We start from the raw sequence: 18945 nt of genomic DNA, 5'->3' as shown, positions 1-18945 counted from the left end.
TCTGATGTGTTTGGACCAACGTTCCACCAGAACCTCCCTGTTTTATCCCAGCAGCAGCGGATCTGCAGAAGCTGCTCGGAGTGAATGAAGCGGATCCCGCGGGAGCGCGCACAAGCAGCCGATCGCCGCGGCGCGCATCGCACAGCTGYCAGCACCAAGGACAGCACCGGCACCGGCTCCGCTCCAGACGCGGTTCAGGAGTCCAAACGGGCTGGGAYGCGGTTCGACGGAAGCTAGTGCGATGATTTAGGTAGCCTCTTTTTAAAAGAAATTCATTTTATTTTATTTATTTATTTTTTTTTAGAGAAACAGAACAGAAACATTTTGGAGGTTTCCGCTCCTGATCATGCACATTCCTCCGCATTTCGCATAGCCAGCGCTTCTCTCCGGGCTTCCGTTTTCCTTTTTCTGGGCTCCCATCCTCCCCCCCCCGCCCCGGTCGGTTTCGTCGCCCACCTGGATCGCGCCCGCCTCGCTCAGTCCGAGCCGAGCCGAGCCGCCACCGCGGAGAAAAGGGACCGGGCTGCGCTGTGCGGGTTGGCGCTCCACGCGATGCGTCTGTTTCTGCTGGCGGTGCTCCTCTCGTGCTCCTGCGCGCGGGCCGGCTGCGAGCCCAAGATCGTGAACATCGGGGCCGTCCTGAGCCAGAAGAGGTACGAGCAGGTGTTCAAGGATGCCGTGAACCAGGCCAACCAGGTGTACGGCCGGGACAAGTTCAAGCTCAACGCCATTTCCGTCACGCACAAGGCCAACGCGATCCAGATGGCTCTGTCGGTGTGCGAGGACCTGATCCACAGCCAGGTAACCGACCCGCCGCGTCCCGCACCGCTGTGCCGCAGCGGAGCAGAGTGTTCTGCTGCGCTGGAGGCTCCCCACCATGACACGTTCAAAGTTTGTTTTTTCTTTTTCATTTAAGGAGAAATCTGCGGAAGACGATTAGGGCCACTAAAAGAGGGGAAAAAAGTCAGATTTTAGTTTTCTCAAAATTCTTTTTTTTTTTTTTTTTTTTTTTTTTTTTTTTACAATTCTGAGTTTAATCTCAAAATTCTTACATTAATCTCGGAATTCTGACATTTTTTCCTCATAATTTGGAAAATAATCCCAGAATTCTCACAATTCAGAATTTAATCTGAGAATTCAGGGTTTTTTCTCTCTCAGATTTTGGACTATAATCACATAATTCTGACTTTTTTTCACATAATTCTGACTTTAATCTCATATTTTGTGCTTTTTTCCAGAATTCTGAAATTTTTTCTAAGAAATTCTGTCTTTATTCTCAGAATTCTGACTTTGATCTTACAATTCAAAATTCAATCTCTGAATTCTCACTGTAATTTCAAAATTATAACTTGTTGCTCAAATTCTGAATTCTTCTCAAAATGTATCTGTTTGTGTCAGAATTCTGAGTTGAATCTCAGAATTTGGACTTCTTTTCACGGAATTCAGATTTTAATCTCAAAATTATGACTTTAATCAGAATTCATACTTTATTTAGCAGAATTCTGACGTTTGATCTCAGCAGATTAAAATCAGAATTCTGAGGTTAAATTTCTGAATTTGGACCTCASACAGGTTTCCTGCTCTAGTTTCTAGTGCAAATCTCTTAGTACTTGAAATGAGACAAAACTAACTGAAAAGCATCTTTTCAGTTAGTTTTTAAATATAATCTTGTTTTAAGTTAATAATTCTTGAGTACGCTTTGTGAGAGACGTATWTTTGAGTCGACTGACGTTTCCTGTGTAAGAAATACATTTATTGATATTGAAATCAGCAAAACTGACAGAAATGAAAGGTGGACATAYATCATGTGTTATAATTCTATGCTACACAAGTTGCCCTTTGTGAATGAAAGTATTGACATCTATTGACTTAATAATGATAATAAATCCACTGAACACATAAAATTCAGACCTGATTGATCTGAGTTTAGCTTCAAAACGTAAATATTCCTCCAACCATTTAAAAACTGATGTTTCTTTCCGCTTTGTGTTGCTCCAACATGACGAACTCCCCACAGATCGTTCAGCGTTCAAAAATAGCCTTTGGTTTGAGGCAGATTTCAGACGATGGGACCGCTCCACTTTTCCGGGCGCACAGCTGCAGATCTGCTGAAGTGCACAGGAGCAGGTCAGGGGTGAAAATCTGCAGAGCATTAAAACACGCCAGCAAGAAGAGGCTGCAACTGCAGGCGGGGGATAGTTCAAGGCCAACCGTAGCTTAACTGAGCGAGACGACAACTTTTCAGGAAGGAGGGATTACTTCTGTGACTGCTGCAGTGATGCAGGAACGTCACACTCATTTTCATTTTGGGCCGTATCCACATTATGAATGTCGTCAAAGGGCTGCTTGAAATGTGTTGATAAATGCATTAGCAAACCTCTGTCACAAGATATTATCGATAACAATCATAAATGATCATAAAATAGTTAAATGAAACTACAGAAGAGGATTAAGTTCTGAAATGTCAATAAAAGAATTCTAGCTTTTGATCCCAAAAGATTAAAGTTAGACATTTGAGAAGAAAAGTGAAAATTCTGAGATTAAAGTTAGAATTTCTTCTTCTTTTTTTTTTTTTTGAAAAGTCAAAWTTCTCAGGAAGAAACCAGAATACAGAGAAAAATGTCAAATTTCTGAGATTAAAATTAGATTTGTTCGGAAAAGTCAAAATACTGATTAAAAAAAAACATAATTCTGAGATTAAAGTTGGAATTTTGAGAAAAGTCAAAATAAAMTAAAAAAGAGAATTCTGATATTTTTTTTCTTTTCTTTTTTTGTAATGTTTAGAACTAAGGTTAGATTTCTCTCTTTTTTGTACAATAGTTAGACTTCTGAGATTAAAGTCAGAATTTTGAGAAAAAAACTGAATTTTCTTTTATATTTTTACTTCTTGGCCTGAATTTTCTTCCATATAAACTGTCTTCTTTATTTCATTTGTANTCTCTTTTTTGTACAATAGTTAGACTTCTGAGATTAAAGTCAGAATTTTGAGAAAAAAACTGAATTTTCTTTTATATTTTTACTTCTTGGCCTGAATTTTCTTCCATATWMACTGTCTTCTTTATTTCATTTGTACTGTTAGTATCTCCAAACGGTTGTGGTGCAATGTGTGAAAACGCCTTAAAAATGCTTGGATGTTACTGTGAACCCTGAAGGAAGCTCCGGCGTTATGTCACAGCGACCCGAGGCGTGAATCTCTCTCCCACACACATAATTAGGCTTTATACAAAAACCCAGAAAGAACACCCACAGGTTCAGATCTGCTTTCTCATCCTCTGCTTGCCGTATCGCCTCAAACTGATGCACTCCTGTAGAATAACAGTCTCATCTGATCACATTTACACCCAAAACACCAAACAGTCCTGATGTGCAAATGAGAACAAACCGTCTGAAGTGGACAGAAAGTCTGCGGGGAGTTTAATCAGATGAGATTAGCTTGTAGGACGTAGTGGCAGATGGAGGGGAAGAGCTGCCTGCGAGCATTCCTTGGAAGGAAGACCTCATTTCTGACCCAGCCATACGGGATGCTCCCATCCAATAATCCGGGCCGCAGCGTCTCTGCCAGCCTGATCCCCTTTCCCTCCCCGCCCGCCTCCCAGGCGTCTCATCCGCTCTGGTTTTCAACCCAAACACCCACAATGACGAACAAAAGACTTATTCCTCCTGCGTGACTAACATCCTTCCAGACGACAATGTTATTTTTAACCTTTTTATGCAACTTTTTTGGAGCAGAGAGGAGTCTGGTTTAATTTATCTGCAGGATGTGATGCCTAAATGAATAGCTGCAGATGCTAATGGGGGTAAATCTTCTAGTTTCTCATTAATAATCATAAAACAAGACACAGTTTGGATTTTACTGTTGATTCAGAACCAAATTATTTTAACTGATGCCAAAAAAAATATGAGATCAAAATTATATTCATTATTCCTAACTCCCATGAGGCTTTGCGTGAATAATAAGTGCGACTTCCGCCGCAAACCGGAACCGGCATTAYTTGCTAGCAACRCGCTAACCGGCTCGCGTCAGATGTTTTAGTCTATAAAATATGAGAACACCAGCCGTCACAGCTCAAATGTGACAGATACTGAAGGTGAGTAGGAGGAWGAATGACTTGAAGGAGTATGTTACTGTTTACATCTAGACGTTTGGCGCATGCGCACAATGCCAGAAGGCAAGAAGACGATTCCTTTACTGGCCATCCGTAGTCGCGCTGCGGCTGTAAAAGTAGAACATCTCCGTTAACAAGATAAAAGCTGGACACGTAGAGATTATTCACTCAGTGCGGTGAGCCACAGCAAAGGGAAAATAACACAGACAAACTATTGAAGAACAGCTCAAAACCCCTCGTGTTCTTTTTTCCCCCTGGCTCTGTGTAGGCTAAGCTACACGTAGACTTGTTGCCATAGCAACTGACAATGGCTCCAAACCAAAAATGCAAAAAAAGAAAAGACATTTCCCACCCAGAGAACTGAATATTCTGTCCATTCTAGTTTTATGTCTTTGGTTTGATGTTTGCTTTGTGATTATTGATAAATGGTCGCTGTGGTAGATTAGCTCCCGCTGCTACTAGCTAATCTAACACCACAGCAGTTGGTTAGCTAATTGAAACACCTGCTTTTCTGATGATCTGTCACAGGTGGTTTGTGGGCCGCCTTTCTTTTTTTATTTCATGACTGGACCGAAACACACAGAATTTCACAGCACGTCTACATGTTATAGTTGTCATAGTCAAGCTAGCATAGCTGAAATACTTCCCGCTCCCTTGCTGTTTTTTTTTTAAATTAACTTTATCTTGTAGTGTTGACAGTTAGTAAAAAAGTCACTTTTTATTTTGCATTTTACCAGCTGAAAAGGAGACAGGAGGRAATTATCTCACAGCAGCAGGTTGGAAGGTCAAAAAAGTTTTGTCAAAAGAAAATAAAAACTTTCACACGTACATTTAAAATTTAGTGCGTTATGTTGACAAGTTGACGGCTAAAACTACTGGTAGCCATCGTCGGCAGCTTGTTGCCCTACGGGATTGTCACATTTATGAGATACAAGATGGCTGAAATGTTCTTCCATAGAACTAAAACAAACTTATATTTTATTATTTTTTACACACCAAACACTATGGAGGAAGTTCAGAACAGTTATAAGGACTAGATGAAAATAATGGCTTTAAATGTTTTAAAATACATAAAAAAAATTTTACTTTTTAATTAATTATACTTTGAATGATTTTTTTTCTTTTGTTTTCAAATTTAAATAATTAATGATCTAAAATATTAATTGAATAATTTAATAAGTGAGTTATTTATGAATCACATAGCACATTTTAGTGTTTTACATCATAAAACCACAAATAACAAAATGTGGTTGAGAAACAAGTAGGAGTAAGAAACATTACATTTAGTCGAGTGCCATCATCAAAATCATAAAAACAAATCAAATATGTTGGCCAATGTTTCATTTATTATGCTTCAGAATCAACTCTAAACAGGTGAGTTTTTAACGCATTTGCAGTTTCCTGGAAGTCTTTTCCACATTTATGACCCTGTTGGACCTCCATACAAAATGAAACATTTCAATAAATAAGTAAATGTTAGTGTTGCTGTGATTTATCAGCATTTTCATCCGTCTTTTCCTGCAGGTTTACGCCATCCTGGTGAGTCACCCGCCTCAGTCCAGCGACCATCTCACCCCGACGCCCGTCTCCTACACCGCCGGCTTCTACCGCATCCCGGTGGTGGGGCTCACCACGCGCATGTCCATCTACTCCGACAAGGTGAGTGACGGACGATCACGGCTGGAGAGTCGGCACTCAGACGAATTACGGAGTTCCCCAGGGACGCCTCCAAGAGCTTCCTAGATTAAACGTCCCATCAGCGTCCATTAGGCGAGCTGTGATTAAATGGTTTTCCACATGAAAGTCGAAAGTCTGCTATTAATATTGCCCCTGATGTAAAAAAAAAAAAAAAAGCTGTGACGCACAAACCGCAGTAATAAACTCTTGAAAGCAATCAGATGAGTTAAAAAAAAGCAGAGGCATTAAAAATTTAGAGGAGGCCTTGGAAGGCCTCCTCTAAAGATCTCCATTAACATCGGAGGGAGGATTCACAACTCTGGAAACATTTAGAGATTTTATTTAAATAGAAAGTGGAAAAACAGCCTGGAAAGGTAAATGATTTTAAAAGTAATTTTAAAATCTGAAATGTTAGAATARSATATAACATTTTAGAGACTTCCAGGTTACCTCACAGAGCTCACCACCAACCACAGCTTCTTTCTKGTTCATAATGAGTGTTTGGAGATGGAACGTACTGCCGCTGCTGCAGCGACTGAAACGAATCAATCGGTAAATTATTGCGAAGTTTCTGTTTCCCGCTCGGTCCTCCTCAGAGTATCCACCTGTCCTTCCTGCGGACGGTCCCGCCGTACTCCCACCAAGCTCACGTCTGGTTCGACCTGATGCGCGAGTTCAACTGGAACCACATCATCCTGATCGTCAGCGACGACCACGAGGGCCGGGCGGCTCAGAAGAGGCTGGAGACGCTGCTGGAGGAGCGGGAGACGAAGGTGAGACGCCGGGGCGCTGCGGCCCGCCCTCATCTCCTCCCTCCACCTTTAGGGAGTGTGTGAGCACGAGTGTGTGCGAGTGTTTTTCGGAGATCTTCTGTGTACCTAGCTGTTTCCCTCTCTGTTGTCTGAGCACATCTCTTTCTCACCATTGTGTAAACATTGGCTAACATTCCCAGAGACATCAACAGCGTCTAATGTGGTCTAATCTGACAGAAGTTTGTATGTTTATTTGCTCATCTTCACGTTGCTTTTCGCCACAGTCCAAATTATCTTGTGTCTATCCACACTGGGAGCCAAATAGTGGACTTTAACATGGGGCTCTGCAAACCATCGCAGAAAAACAAGAAAATGGTTCCAGGGTTTGTTTGTTTTTACTGTAGAAACGTTTGCATGTTTTGTCAAGTTACAGATGCAAATTTTAATGTTTTTCATTTTCCAGAAGGGATACAACATTAAACTTTTTTTAGTTTTATTTGCAAAATTTAACATAAGAAAGTAAAATGAACACGTTGYACATCATCCTGAACATCCTCTCAGGGAAACAAGACAGTGGCAGCATCATGCTGTGGGATTATTTCCTACAGAAAAGACAAGGAAACTGTTGAGTTTATGGAAATGTTTTATAGGGAAAATACACAAGAAGCTGCAAAAGATTATAAAATTAAAAATATTCAGACAGAATCAATAGATTTTTTGTTAGGGTTAACATATTTTAATAAAAACACTTTGAAAAAGTAATCCAACTAAAAGGTTAATTTAAATTAAATTTAATCACTTCTCTAGCACTTTTTTACCCTAAAAAGCTTCTCAAATACATTTAATATTAATACTAACTTAGTAAATTAACCTTAATTTTGCTTATTTTATATATATTTTAATACTTTTTCATCTTTGTTTGAATCTACATAAGTCAGTGCTGTTGTTACACCTGAATTTACGGTTATTTTACTGATTACTTGGTTTCAAAAGTGGTTGGATTACAAGTCACTTGTTGTCTCTGTGTTGTTTAACACTAATGTCAGAAATGTTTCTCCTGACATTACAAAACTGTTATCTGGCAAAATTTTTTATTTTTTATTTAAAAAATTAAATAAAAACTAATCTTTTTTGACTTGACGTAGCACAAATTCCTGCTTTCATTTGAAGAAAAACACAATTTTTGTACCAAATTCCATCTTTTGTTGTTTGTGTGTGGAAACCTCCTGCGTTAGCTGCAGCTTTTTGCTTCGCAACCTGCCTGAAATTCCTCTTTAATTGTGTTTTTGAAGCAGGATAAAACTTTGTCACGGCACAGAATGTAAAATGAAGCTGAATGTTTTCACGTTTAGCTGAAACAAACTGAAAATAGTGACGTATTTTCAGAGAAAACATTTCTCTCCTCCCTCTGTTGTTTAGGTTTGTGTTGTTGACTCCTGAAGGAAGCTAATAAAACTTTTTACAAAGGAAAATGAAAAAATAAACGTGGATACGTTTTTTTAATAGGGCTGAATCAATTATGAAATAATTGTCCACTTATTTAGTAATTAATCGTGAATTGAAGGATACAGACTAAAAAAAGCCATTTGTTGAAAAAAAACTGTGTTCATAGCAGTAATTAAACCAAACTGCTAAAATTTTTACACTTTTTGCATTTAAAATAAAAACACTTTTATTGTAAATTTGTTTTACTCAGGAGTGAAAGTAAGGGGGTACGGCAGGGTACTGCGTACCCCTAAAAGATTTAGAGGGGGAGTAGGCAGTACCTGCAAGAGGGGAGCGGCTGTCTGCTGTAAAAAATTAATGGGTTCACTGTGCAGCTGTGAGTTCACCCACTAATCAGCCATGACTAATTAGTTTTTCAAGAACAATCTAAAACACGACTTAATCAATTAATAAATAGCTTTTTTCCTCCCATTTCATATTGTTTCTGAACTGTTTGTGCTTTGCCAGAGCAGCGGTGCAATATGTCGATCGTGGAAGGTTTTGAGTCGATCTCGGCTTTAGGTGACGAACTGAACGGCGCCAGGAGGCTGAGAGCAGCACGTCCTCCTCTGACTGGCTTAAAACGTTCGTAACTTTATTAAAGAACAACAACAAAAAAATCAATAAAACGTGTTCAAATTAATGACCCAACAGCAATAATAATCTCAGTGATTATTGTTTCAACAAGGTGTTGCGCAATTCTGTGCGTTTCGGTTCCATTACTAACAGAGCAGGAGTTTAAAATTACCTAATCAACCACCTCTGTGTTCATGAGAGGCTTATTAATGATCGCAAAATAAATATCAAGCCTGAAAACCTAATATCATAATGGACTGAACGTTTTTAACATAATCTCTGGTCKGCTTGTGGAGCACAGGAGGTTGCCATGGCAACGGGTGTGCTTAAATGACGGAGAGAGACGGAGAGTAAAAAGGTAGGAGTGGTTTAGAGTTGATCACCGGTTCAGGTTGTTTTACCTTTCTTGTGGCTCAACACAGCCGCTGTAGTTTCTGAACATTCAATAAACGACAAACTTGGACTAATTACCTCGTTCTTTGTGAATATACGTCGATCACAACAAACATCAAACACGGTAAATACGTTCCATTAAGTATTTAACAAACAAATGGCTTCTACCGTGACAATTATGTGACATTAAATGTCTAATATAAAAAAATAGTTTGGTGCTGTCGGGCTCAGAGTCTGAGAGGCTTTTCCTTTATCAAACAATTTAGTTTTTTTTGGCTCTTATTTAGAAGAAATATTGATGTTGATGAGATTTTCTCCAAAATAATAACCTTTTTCAACCTTTATAGCTCTATTTTTGAAAATGAGGCTCTAACATTCACAAATGACAGTGAAATAAAATCCAGTCCAACATCTGGTTTGAGGTGATTCCTCTGGAACCTGTTGGAAGAAAAATATCCCAACTTCAGAAGATGAGCTTTAACCTAACAGCTCTGTGGTTCCTCCTATCAGTATGAGAGTCAGGGTGAGGAGGCGCCATGTTAGGAAGATGAAGTGGAAGCTGMAGGATCTTCAGAACAAACAGGTCATGATGCTGGGCTACTGATTATCCCTCTGTCTGGACACAGGATCAATAGAACCAGTTTAAAAGCTAAAATGAATGGTTATATTCCAGACATGTAAAACTAGGATCACTCCATGCCATGATGTTCAGGATTTAGGTCTCATAGCATCTCAAGGTGTCAACATTGCAGCCAGTGGGCTGAGAGAGGAAATACAGCTTTATTTTGTAGCAATTCAAGAGCTACCAGGATTTTATCACTACGCAAAAAAAAATAAAAAAATCAGCACAGAAACTCAAAAGCACACAAAGAAGCTATATATATATATATATAATTGTCATAGTACCCCTAAGAATTTAAAACTACTTTCACCCCTGGTTTTACTCAAAAGTGAACTTATGCTTCACCCAGTTCAGACGTACTAAAGGAATGATATATTTTTGTATTTTATAGTTAATAAAATGTTTATTTTAACATAAAAAAATGAACTAAATGATTTGTTGCATCTTTTAATTAAAAAAATCAATCCAAAATAAAACTCATTCAAGTTTGCATTTGTAACATGAGAAAAAGTGAAAATGGATCATGTTCCTGAATTTTGCTGTCAGCTGAATTCAGAGTTGGAACATGACAAAGTTTCCTCCGTTAGGAAGAAACAGAATTAGAATAAAAAGACTGAACCTGAGCTGGATCCAATTAATGGAGGTGATCTCTGCGGGATGGGTTCTCGCTCCTCTCGGGGCGAGTTTCTGCTGTAATTGTGTGCTGGAGTGGAATGAGTCCCGATTCGGAGGCTTAATTAAATCAGAAGCTGCAGAGATTCAGAACATGACATCCACCCGAGGCTGTTTGCCCAAGTTGAAGCGAAAGCTGCTCCGATTGCTGGGATCGGCGCGAGACGCCAACAGGAAAACACTTCAGAAAAAACAAAATCACGCCGCCATTTACTCAGCTCAAATCATTTAGCCCAGAGTCGCATCCTGCATTTACGGAGAAAAAAACAGACAATTAAAAGCTTGTGATGAGGATCCAGAAAGCTGCTTTTATGCACGGCGCAGTTTGGATGTCAGAATGAGCCCATCTGTGCTCTCCATCTAACGCCGCCGCTCGTTTCCCTGCGAGACTCCAGTCAGGAGTGTATATTTAGACACAACTGCAGCGCCAGTTTAACGTTTTATAGCTGCTGTGGAAATACATCCCAGTTCAGGAAGCGATTATTGTACCGAAAGCTCAGAGTGGAGAGGATGAGGACTGAAAATCCACACAAACAGACAAAAACAGAGAGAAAATTGATTCTAGGACTAATAATGTGTCTGCTGCAGCGTCACTGGGTTCAATTCTGTCAATACGCTAATAAAACTGACATGTTGTGTTTCTAATTCCCACACAACCTGCAGCTAGAGCCACATATTTACATACACCGAATAAAACCAACAAAACATTTAAGCCAAGTCATGCAGTACAAAAGACAGTGCTCTATGGAGATAAATTGGTGCCACAAAGTTTGTTMAAAAGAATAAAGTAAGATTTGAATCAAAAACTGAAAAAACAAAAATCAAACCTTGAATCTGAAAAGTAGCTTTGAACATTTTTTTTTTCCTGTTTCAAATCTGTTATTTTCAGTTTCAAATCTTGTCCCCCAGTTTCAATTTCTTGCAAATTTTTGACTTTTTCCAGCTCAAAAACGGTCCCATTTTTCTAAAAATCTAAAAATGTCAGATTTTTTTTCTCACAAATTTTTAACTTCTCAAACTCATTTTCAGGTTTTTCATTAAAAAATAATCTGAGTTTAATCTMAAAATTTCTGAGATTTTTCTCACAAATTTGCACATTTTCAAACTCAAATTTCCATATTTAAAAAATAATAATCTGAWTTTTTTGGCAAAAATGTACTCCTTTTTTCTATCTAAACTGTAATCAGGCTACAGAATAAAATATTCCTTTAGGATGAGGCTTGGTGTGTCAATAACGCTACAGGACTCTGCATACTTTGAAAAAAATACAGAGTGTTTTGAATTTATRAAAGTAGAGCTTTATTTCTTTACAAAGAAGAACTGACGCAACATTCTGTAAAAGGAGAAAACAGCCTGAGTCGAGAGCTGCAGGCAGGTTGGAGAAGCTGTAAATTATTAAAGCACTAACTGCTGAGAAAAGACACAAAGTGCCAGGTTTCTTCTGCCTTTTAAAAATCCACCATGTAATTTTGATGCGGCGCCACTTAAGGGGGGAAAAAAGAGCATAAAGTGCGTAAAGAGGGATTTATTTTGGGCGCTGAGATGAACAGAAATGAGCAGAAAACACAAAAACTTCTGTTCTTTGCTTGTTTGTTAAAACCCAAACTCGCCTGTTACAAAAGTATTTARTAAAAATGTTACTCAAGTACATTTTTACTTTAGTAACATTCAAGTAAAAACATTAATCATTTAATATTTAAAAATCAAGCGACTGACAGGCTGAAATATAAAGTTATGTGGAGATTTGGGTATTTTCAACATCAACATGAAAATAATTYATGGCAGATTATTTCACTTATACGAACACATTTTTACRAGTGAAATAATCTGCCAGTGGAATTAAAACCTTTTCATTAATATTAAGGAATTATTGACTTAAAACAAGTTTCTATATGTTGCTGAAAAGCTATTTGTAAGTCAGTTTTATCTTATTTCTAGTGAACAARCAAATATGCAGTAGAAACTAGACCAGAAACACTTGGTAAGATTCTGTCTTTTTGTAGCGTGGACACTCTGCTGTTACCTAGCAACGCCAGTCCAGCCCAGGCCTGTTGCCTAGCAACTCCAACGGTACTCCAACAGTTTGGTCAGCCGCTTTAAAAAGGCTGCTGGTGAAGACAAGAGTTTTGTTATTGACTGCAGAAATGTATTGAACATATTTTCTCTACTGTTTTTTTAGAGTGTATTTATATTATTRAAAATAAATAAAATGCAGTTTGGAAAGCTSACATTTTACTTGTTATCAAGACATTTGACCTACAGACCAGACCAAAAATACTCTGTAAGATTTCACAGTTTTTCTAATGTCACTTGACAATCGAGAGGTTTTTGAAACGACTGGTTGTTGTTGTTTTTTTAGTTCTTGAACTGTTTTATAATCACATGAGACCCAAATGGAAGCAAAAACACATTTAAATAAGATTTAGAAATGTTCCATCTACGTCGTCAGGAACTCGTCTTAAGCTCAATAAACCTTCCTGATTTTTATTTCCCGGCACATTTCGGTGGTTTCGATGTTCTTTGCAAGCCCCAGTGTTAAAGCTCCCAATTTGAAGCAGAAAAGTGGAGATTTGTTGGAATGCTTTACTGCCCTCCATTTTCAACTGTTTATAATATTTTTCTGTGTCTGCATATTTTCTCTGTGCACATTACTCATCAGAATAAAAAAAGGAACTATGAAAACCTCGACCAACTGTCCTATGACAACAAGCGAGGACCTAAGGTATATTTGCATGGTCAATGCACGCCGCCCACCAACTTTCCAAACGTAGCAACTAGAAACCAGCCCAAACCAGTCACCAGCCGACCCAGAAATGCCCCCCTCTCTCTTGGTAGCACGTCTTTTCTTTGAGTTTTTACTTTCAGACATTTCCCTATAATTTAAAAAAAAAGAAAAGAATGATTTTGGTATGAAAAAAAAAAGATTTTTTTCGGTTGTTCCAGAAAAAAAGAAAGAAGAAGAGAACAGAGCCCGGCTTTTCTCATTTTAATTTTTTTTTTCCGTCAATGAAGGAATGCATGTTCTTAAAAACACACACATACACACACACACACATAAAAAAAAACAAAAAAAAAAACAGTTTGCAAGCTCATTCCTTTGTGGAGAACCGGTAGTTTGGGACTCAGACTTCCCAGATGCTACTTCCTCCCTTTCCGTAGCACCTCCCTGGTTTCAGCAGTTTTTATTTTTTTAATTTGATTTCTTTCTCTTTTCGGAGGGAGAACGTCCCCCTCACTCCCCTCCTCACCCGTTTTTAGTTACTGGTTGCATTGACCTTCTTCTCCCCCTCTACCTAACACATGCACGTTCTTCTTTGGAGCCTTGATATAACCCTCAGTTTGCATGCAGACAAATGCAAAAGTTTTTTTCCCTTCAAGCTTTTTCTTTTTTTAGTTCAGCCGGTTCCCCTGGATCGCTTTCCTTTTTAATCTCTGTCTCTCGTTTTTTCAAACCAAATTGGCCACGCTCGTACCACGCAGGTAAAGCGGCAGCATGGTGTCTGTGCTCGGGAAAAGTAGCTGGCTTGACCTTTCTTCTGCCCCAACCGCAGGCAGAGAAAGTCCTACAGTTCAGTCAGGAGACAAACTTAACCGCGCTGCTGCTGGAGGCCAAAGAGCTGGAGGCCCGGGTCATCATCCTGTCCGCCAGGTGAGGCGACCTTTCACCTTTCTGCCCGGTGCAGCAGGTAAAGAAGCTGCACGGTCAGCARAKATAAATATGCRAAGTCACATTTTGTAGAGCCATAAATATAAATGCAGACTTTGGTGGTAATTAGTTGCATTTACTTGAGTAACTTTTTGAAATAATGTACTTTTAGGAGTATTTTTACTATCTGTACTTTGAGTAATTTTATTATGAAGCATTTTGTCTCTTAGTTGAGTAAAATTTCTGGATTTTCTACCCACTGAACGAAAAACAAACATTTTTTAACCAAAAACTCACCATAAACATACACATAACTGCAGTTTCTGTTAAAGTTTAATATGTTTTTTATTGAAATAAAATGATTTGGACACATTTTATTTTGCCTGATTTTGTTATTTTTTGTTACTTATATGAATTATTGTCRTTTTGGGTCTTAAAATACAAGCATTTCCACTTAACTTTAGATTTTAGTCCATTTGATGATGTCATTTTTAAATATTAAATAACTGATAATTTCAGTAGACTTTTTACCRAACACTTTTTTACTCTTACTTGAGTGATTTCTTGGACCTCAATATCCGGGCAGCAGAAATGTTCTGTGTGACGGAATCAGTTGTTAGCAAGCCCTGCTAATCCACCTCCTTTGCTTTTGCTGSTCCTCTTTAAATATCAGAGAAACGTTGGTCTCCTTTCCAKCTCTTCTGAGATTTGTCGTAGTTCAGGTGATATTTCAGCTTTTGAGATGCTAATCAGCTGCTTCTGGTTGTAAAAACAAGCTTGTTGCCATGGCTACGCACCATAAAAACCAAAAAAGAGAGCGCAGAAAACGCTTCCAGCTGTACAGCATCCAAAAAGCAGAGAAATGTGGCAACAGAAAATGAGTTTCACAAAAGCTACCAGCAGGATCGCTTCCTGTCATTTTACATAACGAGGGTTTAAACGGAAGCAGTGTAATATTTTAACTATGTTTTTGTTTTTGTCTCCAGTGAGGACGATGCTGCCGCCGTGTACAAGGCGGCCCGCTTCCTCAACATGACGGGCTCGGGCTACGTGTGGCTGGTGGGGGAGCGGGAGATGTCCGGTAAAGCTCTGAGCGAGGCGCCAGACGGTACGTCCAGCCAGAAACTCGCCCCGACGTTTGGTCCAGAATTAATCAGAAACACATAAAGGATCCCAGAGATTAGCTAGTAATCACCAGATAAATACCTGAACACCTGCATGTTGTGGTAAACTCTTCAACCTTCTGTGTTTAAGGCTTAAATAGACTCAGACACTCAGAACTGAAGTAATTTAGTTGTTGTTTTGTTTAACCCTTCCTTCCTGGTTTTAGGGCCTCTTGTCACTTCAAATCCAAATAATCTGCTGCTTATTTGGATATATTTGAAAACATGTCTCTTCCAGCAGCCATTTTACAGTGGTAGAACTAGTTGACCAAGCGTTGTGGAAGGTCCCCTTTGATGTAAAACATTAGCGTTTTATAGGCCTTTAAAAAAATGCTAATTTTATTTTTGTTTAAAAGGCAGACAATATTCTCCTTTACATGTTAACATTCTTCAGGTTTGTGCTTGTAGAGATAATAAATTAATCCAGATTTATCCGTACTAACATGATTTACCATTCCTAAGCTAACATTGGCATTATTTGTAATTGGCTTACGTCATGCTAGTGTTATATTTTCTATTGATTTTAACCTTACAGGAGTAACAAACTTTAAATAAATTGGTACATTTTCTGGATTTTTTGTTTAAGTGTGTAATATTATTTTAATTATTTGAAAAAAAAAAAACATCGGCTGATTAAAGCAAATTAAGTTTGATATCTTATATTTCCCAACTGTGACAGCAGTCAACGGCAGGAAGATATTAATTGGTGTATCAACTGTAACAACAATCTCTCCATGTGTAATGTCATTTAGTTTGTATAATTCAATATTATTTTATAAGTATATATATATATATATTTTATGGTGCTAGTCTGATGTTCTTGGACGCCCCCTGGTGGTGTGGGGGTCCTAAGTGGATTTTTCCGCTCCTGTTGGTGACGGTTTTTGTTGCCGCCTGGTCTCAGGTCTGATCGCCCTCCAGCTCATCAATGGGAAGAACGAATCGGCCCACATCACCGACGCCGTGGCGGTGGTGGCCCAGTCCATCCAGGAGCTGTTTGAGAAGGAGAACATCACAGAACCGCCCAAGGGCTGCGTGGGCAACACCAACATCTGGAAGACGGGGCCTCTTTTTAAACGGTGYGCTCGCCACARACCACTCAACGCTTTGCTCTGATTTTAGATCTTCACCAATCATTGTGACTTTCACATAAATCTGACCAATCACTGCAACTCGCCTGGATTTAGACCAATCCAGCCGAATTTAACTTCCTGTTTCACAACGTCTCTTGAACGCCGAACCTGCTGGATCAGGGGTGTCCAAAGTGTGGCCCGGGGGCCATTTGTGGTTCTTGAAATAATTTTGATTGGTCCAATTTCTTTTTTTTAAAGGATTTATAGACTTTCTGAAAATTTTCTTTATTTTCAAGCACGTAAAAATAAAAATCACAATTTACTAATCTTTGCTTTTTAAATTTAATGATAAAAAGTTTGGACACCTCTGAGTTAGTTGAAAGCCTGTGTGACACTTAATTGTAACATAAAACTATTTCTATATTGTTTTCGCAACAAGACTTTTTTCCCATGTTGTAAGTTAATTTATCTGCCAATTAAACTGGTAATTTTCCATCAATATTCAGGAATTATTGACTTAAAACAAGAYTCTGTATCTTGCTAAAAGGTTAATTTTAAGTTAGTTTTGTCTGATATGTTTGAACGTGAAACTAGACCAAAATTACTTGGTGAGATTTTGTGTTTTTTCAGTGTAAACGTTACATTCTGTTAATTGTCGTTACTCATCAAGATGTTGGTCAATGCTTCATTTATTATGGTTCAAAAACAAATGAAAACAGGTGGAGTTGGTCCAGATTTAAAGGAACTCAGTGTTTCAGCTGTTCTCCAGTTTTCTGTATTTGTGGTGTTATTTCAATAAGATACTTGAAAATGTGATTTGCTATTTAATTATAAACTATATGGGAATCATTTTAGTTTTTTTGGGAACTTGACATTTTCGATGGGAAAGTAAATCTTAGAAATAATGAGAAACTTTGACAAAGTTTTTGTGAAAAGTTGCTGCAACAAGCAGTCATTGTAACATCCTGGACAGGTGCAGCAATGCAATTAGCGTAAAGCTGGTTGTTCGAATCTGTCACATGACAGAAAACTACTAACCTGCTCATCATGGCTYGATCATTTCTTCATGCCAGCTGACTTGCTGTGTGTTTTCTCTGCCTTCTCTTCTGAATTTATTCCTGAAAATGCAGAGAATGTGGAGCTGAGGTTCTGCATCCTGCAGACGGAGCTGACCTAGTTACAAGAGGCTTCGCTGCTGCGTCACAGTTTATAAAAACTGATGCAGCAGCAAACAGTCGAGCCTGTYTGCTGTCATGATTGTTACATTTTACACTAGAAATGTGTTGATTTGCTGCATCTGACAGCTGAGAGGAAATAATTCATATTAAATCAAACTTTTAAACTGTGTGGGGCGAAAACATATGTCTGTATGAATACATTCACTTTCTAGCACAAATATATATTATGAAAAAGTACTAAGGTCACGCTAAAATTATTTTTAAAAGTATGAGAATGAAGTCATAAAATTACAAGATGAAAGTTTAAATATTAAGAGAATAATCATGATATTGACTATATTCTCAAAATAATTGGACTTTATTTCAACTTTATTATAGTAATTTTATKACCATGTTCTTAGGATTTTTTCTCAAAATCTTTATTTTCATAATATTATGATTTATCCTCAAAATTTGACTTTATTCTCATAATTTTGACTTTATTCTAATTTTATTCTGACTTTATTCTCATAATTTTGACTTTATTCTCGTAATTTTGACTGTATTCTAATTTTATTCTGACTTTATCATTTATTTGTTATTTCTCTCAGAATGGCCAAACTGTAATTAATCGTAATACAAACACACAGTTATTTATATATAATATTTTTCCTTTTCCCACAGAGTTCTGATGTCATCCAAATATCCGGAGGGTCTGACGGGACGCGTCGAGTTCAACGACGACGGAGACAGGAAATACGCCCACTACACTATTCTGAACTACCAGAAGTCTCGCCTGGTTCAGGTCGGCATTTACAACGGCACGCAGGTAACGGTTATTAAAACTAATTATTGTTTTTGTTTCTTTTTGCTGGTTATTTGGTTTGAATTAAATCCAGTCTGGRTGCAGAATCAATTTGAGCATCACAACGTCATCAGCAAATGGAACATTTGGGCGAGAAATGCATATAAACTAGGGCTGAAACGATTAACTGCAGTAAATCTGTTATTGAAATAATCTTCAACTTGTCCATAAATTGCTAACTTGTGTAAACAGATTCATAAAAAGACCATTTTATGAAAGAATAACGTATTCAGAGCAGTAATTAAGCCAATACTGTACAAAAATATAAACATTTTGCTTATAAAATGTAAAAAAAAATGTACTTTGTTTTTACCAAAAACTCTTCAAGACGAAGTTTCAGCTTCTCCTGGTTTAAATTTATAAGATAAATCTATTAAGCATCTTCTGCTATCCAATTATCAGTCGATTAATAGAAAAAAGCAATCAACAGATCAGTCCTACACATTGATAATCAGAAAAAGCTGAACTTTCCACATGTTGATGTCAGGATAATTTTTACTTTAATTCACTGCATTTTAGGCAATAAAATGTTTTTTTATTTATTTTGTATTTTTGTCCTATTTTTGCAGTGTAAACAAATTTACACTGCAAAAGCACAAAATCCAACCCAGTATTTTTGGTCTAATTTCTAGTGGAAATATCTTGGTTCACTTGAAATAGGAAAAAAAAAACTTACAAATAACTTTTCATCAAGATATAAAAGCTTGTTTTAAGTCAATAACTTCTTTTAAAAAGTGGTAATTTCACTGGCAGATTAT

At 37.8% G+C, this 18945-nt stretch overlaps 1 protein-coding gene across 16 annotated transcripts in view; it reads left to right on the top strand.

Annotated features, from left to right (window-relative positions):
• Window positions 1-463: 463 nt before the first annotated feature.
• The window catches only part of grin1a (glutamate receptor, ionotropic, N-methyl D-aspartate 1a), a 51088-nt gene continuing 32606 nt past the window's right edge, over window positions 464-18945 (top strand). For 14 of the 16 annotated variants that reach the window (XM_008424658.2, XM_008424657.2, XM_008424656.2 and 11 more), the window contains exons 1-8: window positions 464-801; window positions 5631-5765; window positions 6380-6556; window positions 12943-13005; window positions 13835-13932; window positions 14916-15037; window positions 15997-16171; window positions 18007-18151. In XM_008424658.2, coding sequence (XP_008422880.1) covers window positions 553-801; window positions 5631-5765; window positions 6380-6556; window positions 12943-13005; window positions 13835-13932; window positions 14916-15037; window positions 15997-16171; window positions 18007-18151 — 1164 coding nt within the window. In that variant the 5' untranslated portion in view covers window positions 464-552. The remainder of the gene's footprint in view (window positions 802-5630; window positions 5766-6379; window positions 6557-12942; window positions 13006-13834; window positions 13933-14915; window positions 15038-15996; window positions 16172-18006; window positions 18152-18945) is intronic. The other 2 variants (XM_008424652.2, XM_017307814.1) reach the window with 1 other exon arrangement.

The sequence above is a fragment of the Poecilia reticulata genome, linkage group LG12 (assembly GCF_000633615.1).
Source record: "Poecilia reticulata strain Guanapo linkage group LG12, Guppy_female_1.0+MT, whole genome shotgun sequence".
Taxonomy (NCBI): Eukaryota; Metazoa; Chordata; class Actinopteri; order Cyprinodontiformes; family Poeciliidae; genus Poecilia; species Poecilia reticulata.
Note: the sequence above shows the minus strand (reverse complement) of the source record. Positions and strands in the feature narration are given on the sequence as shown.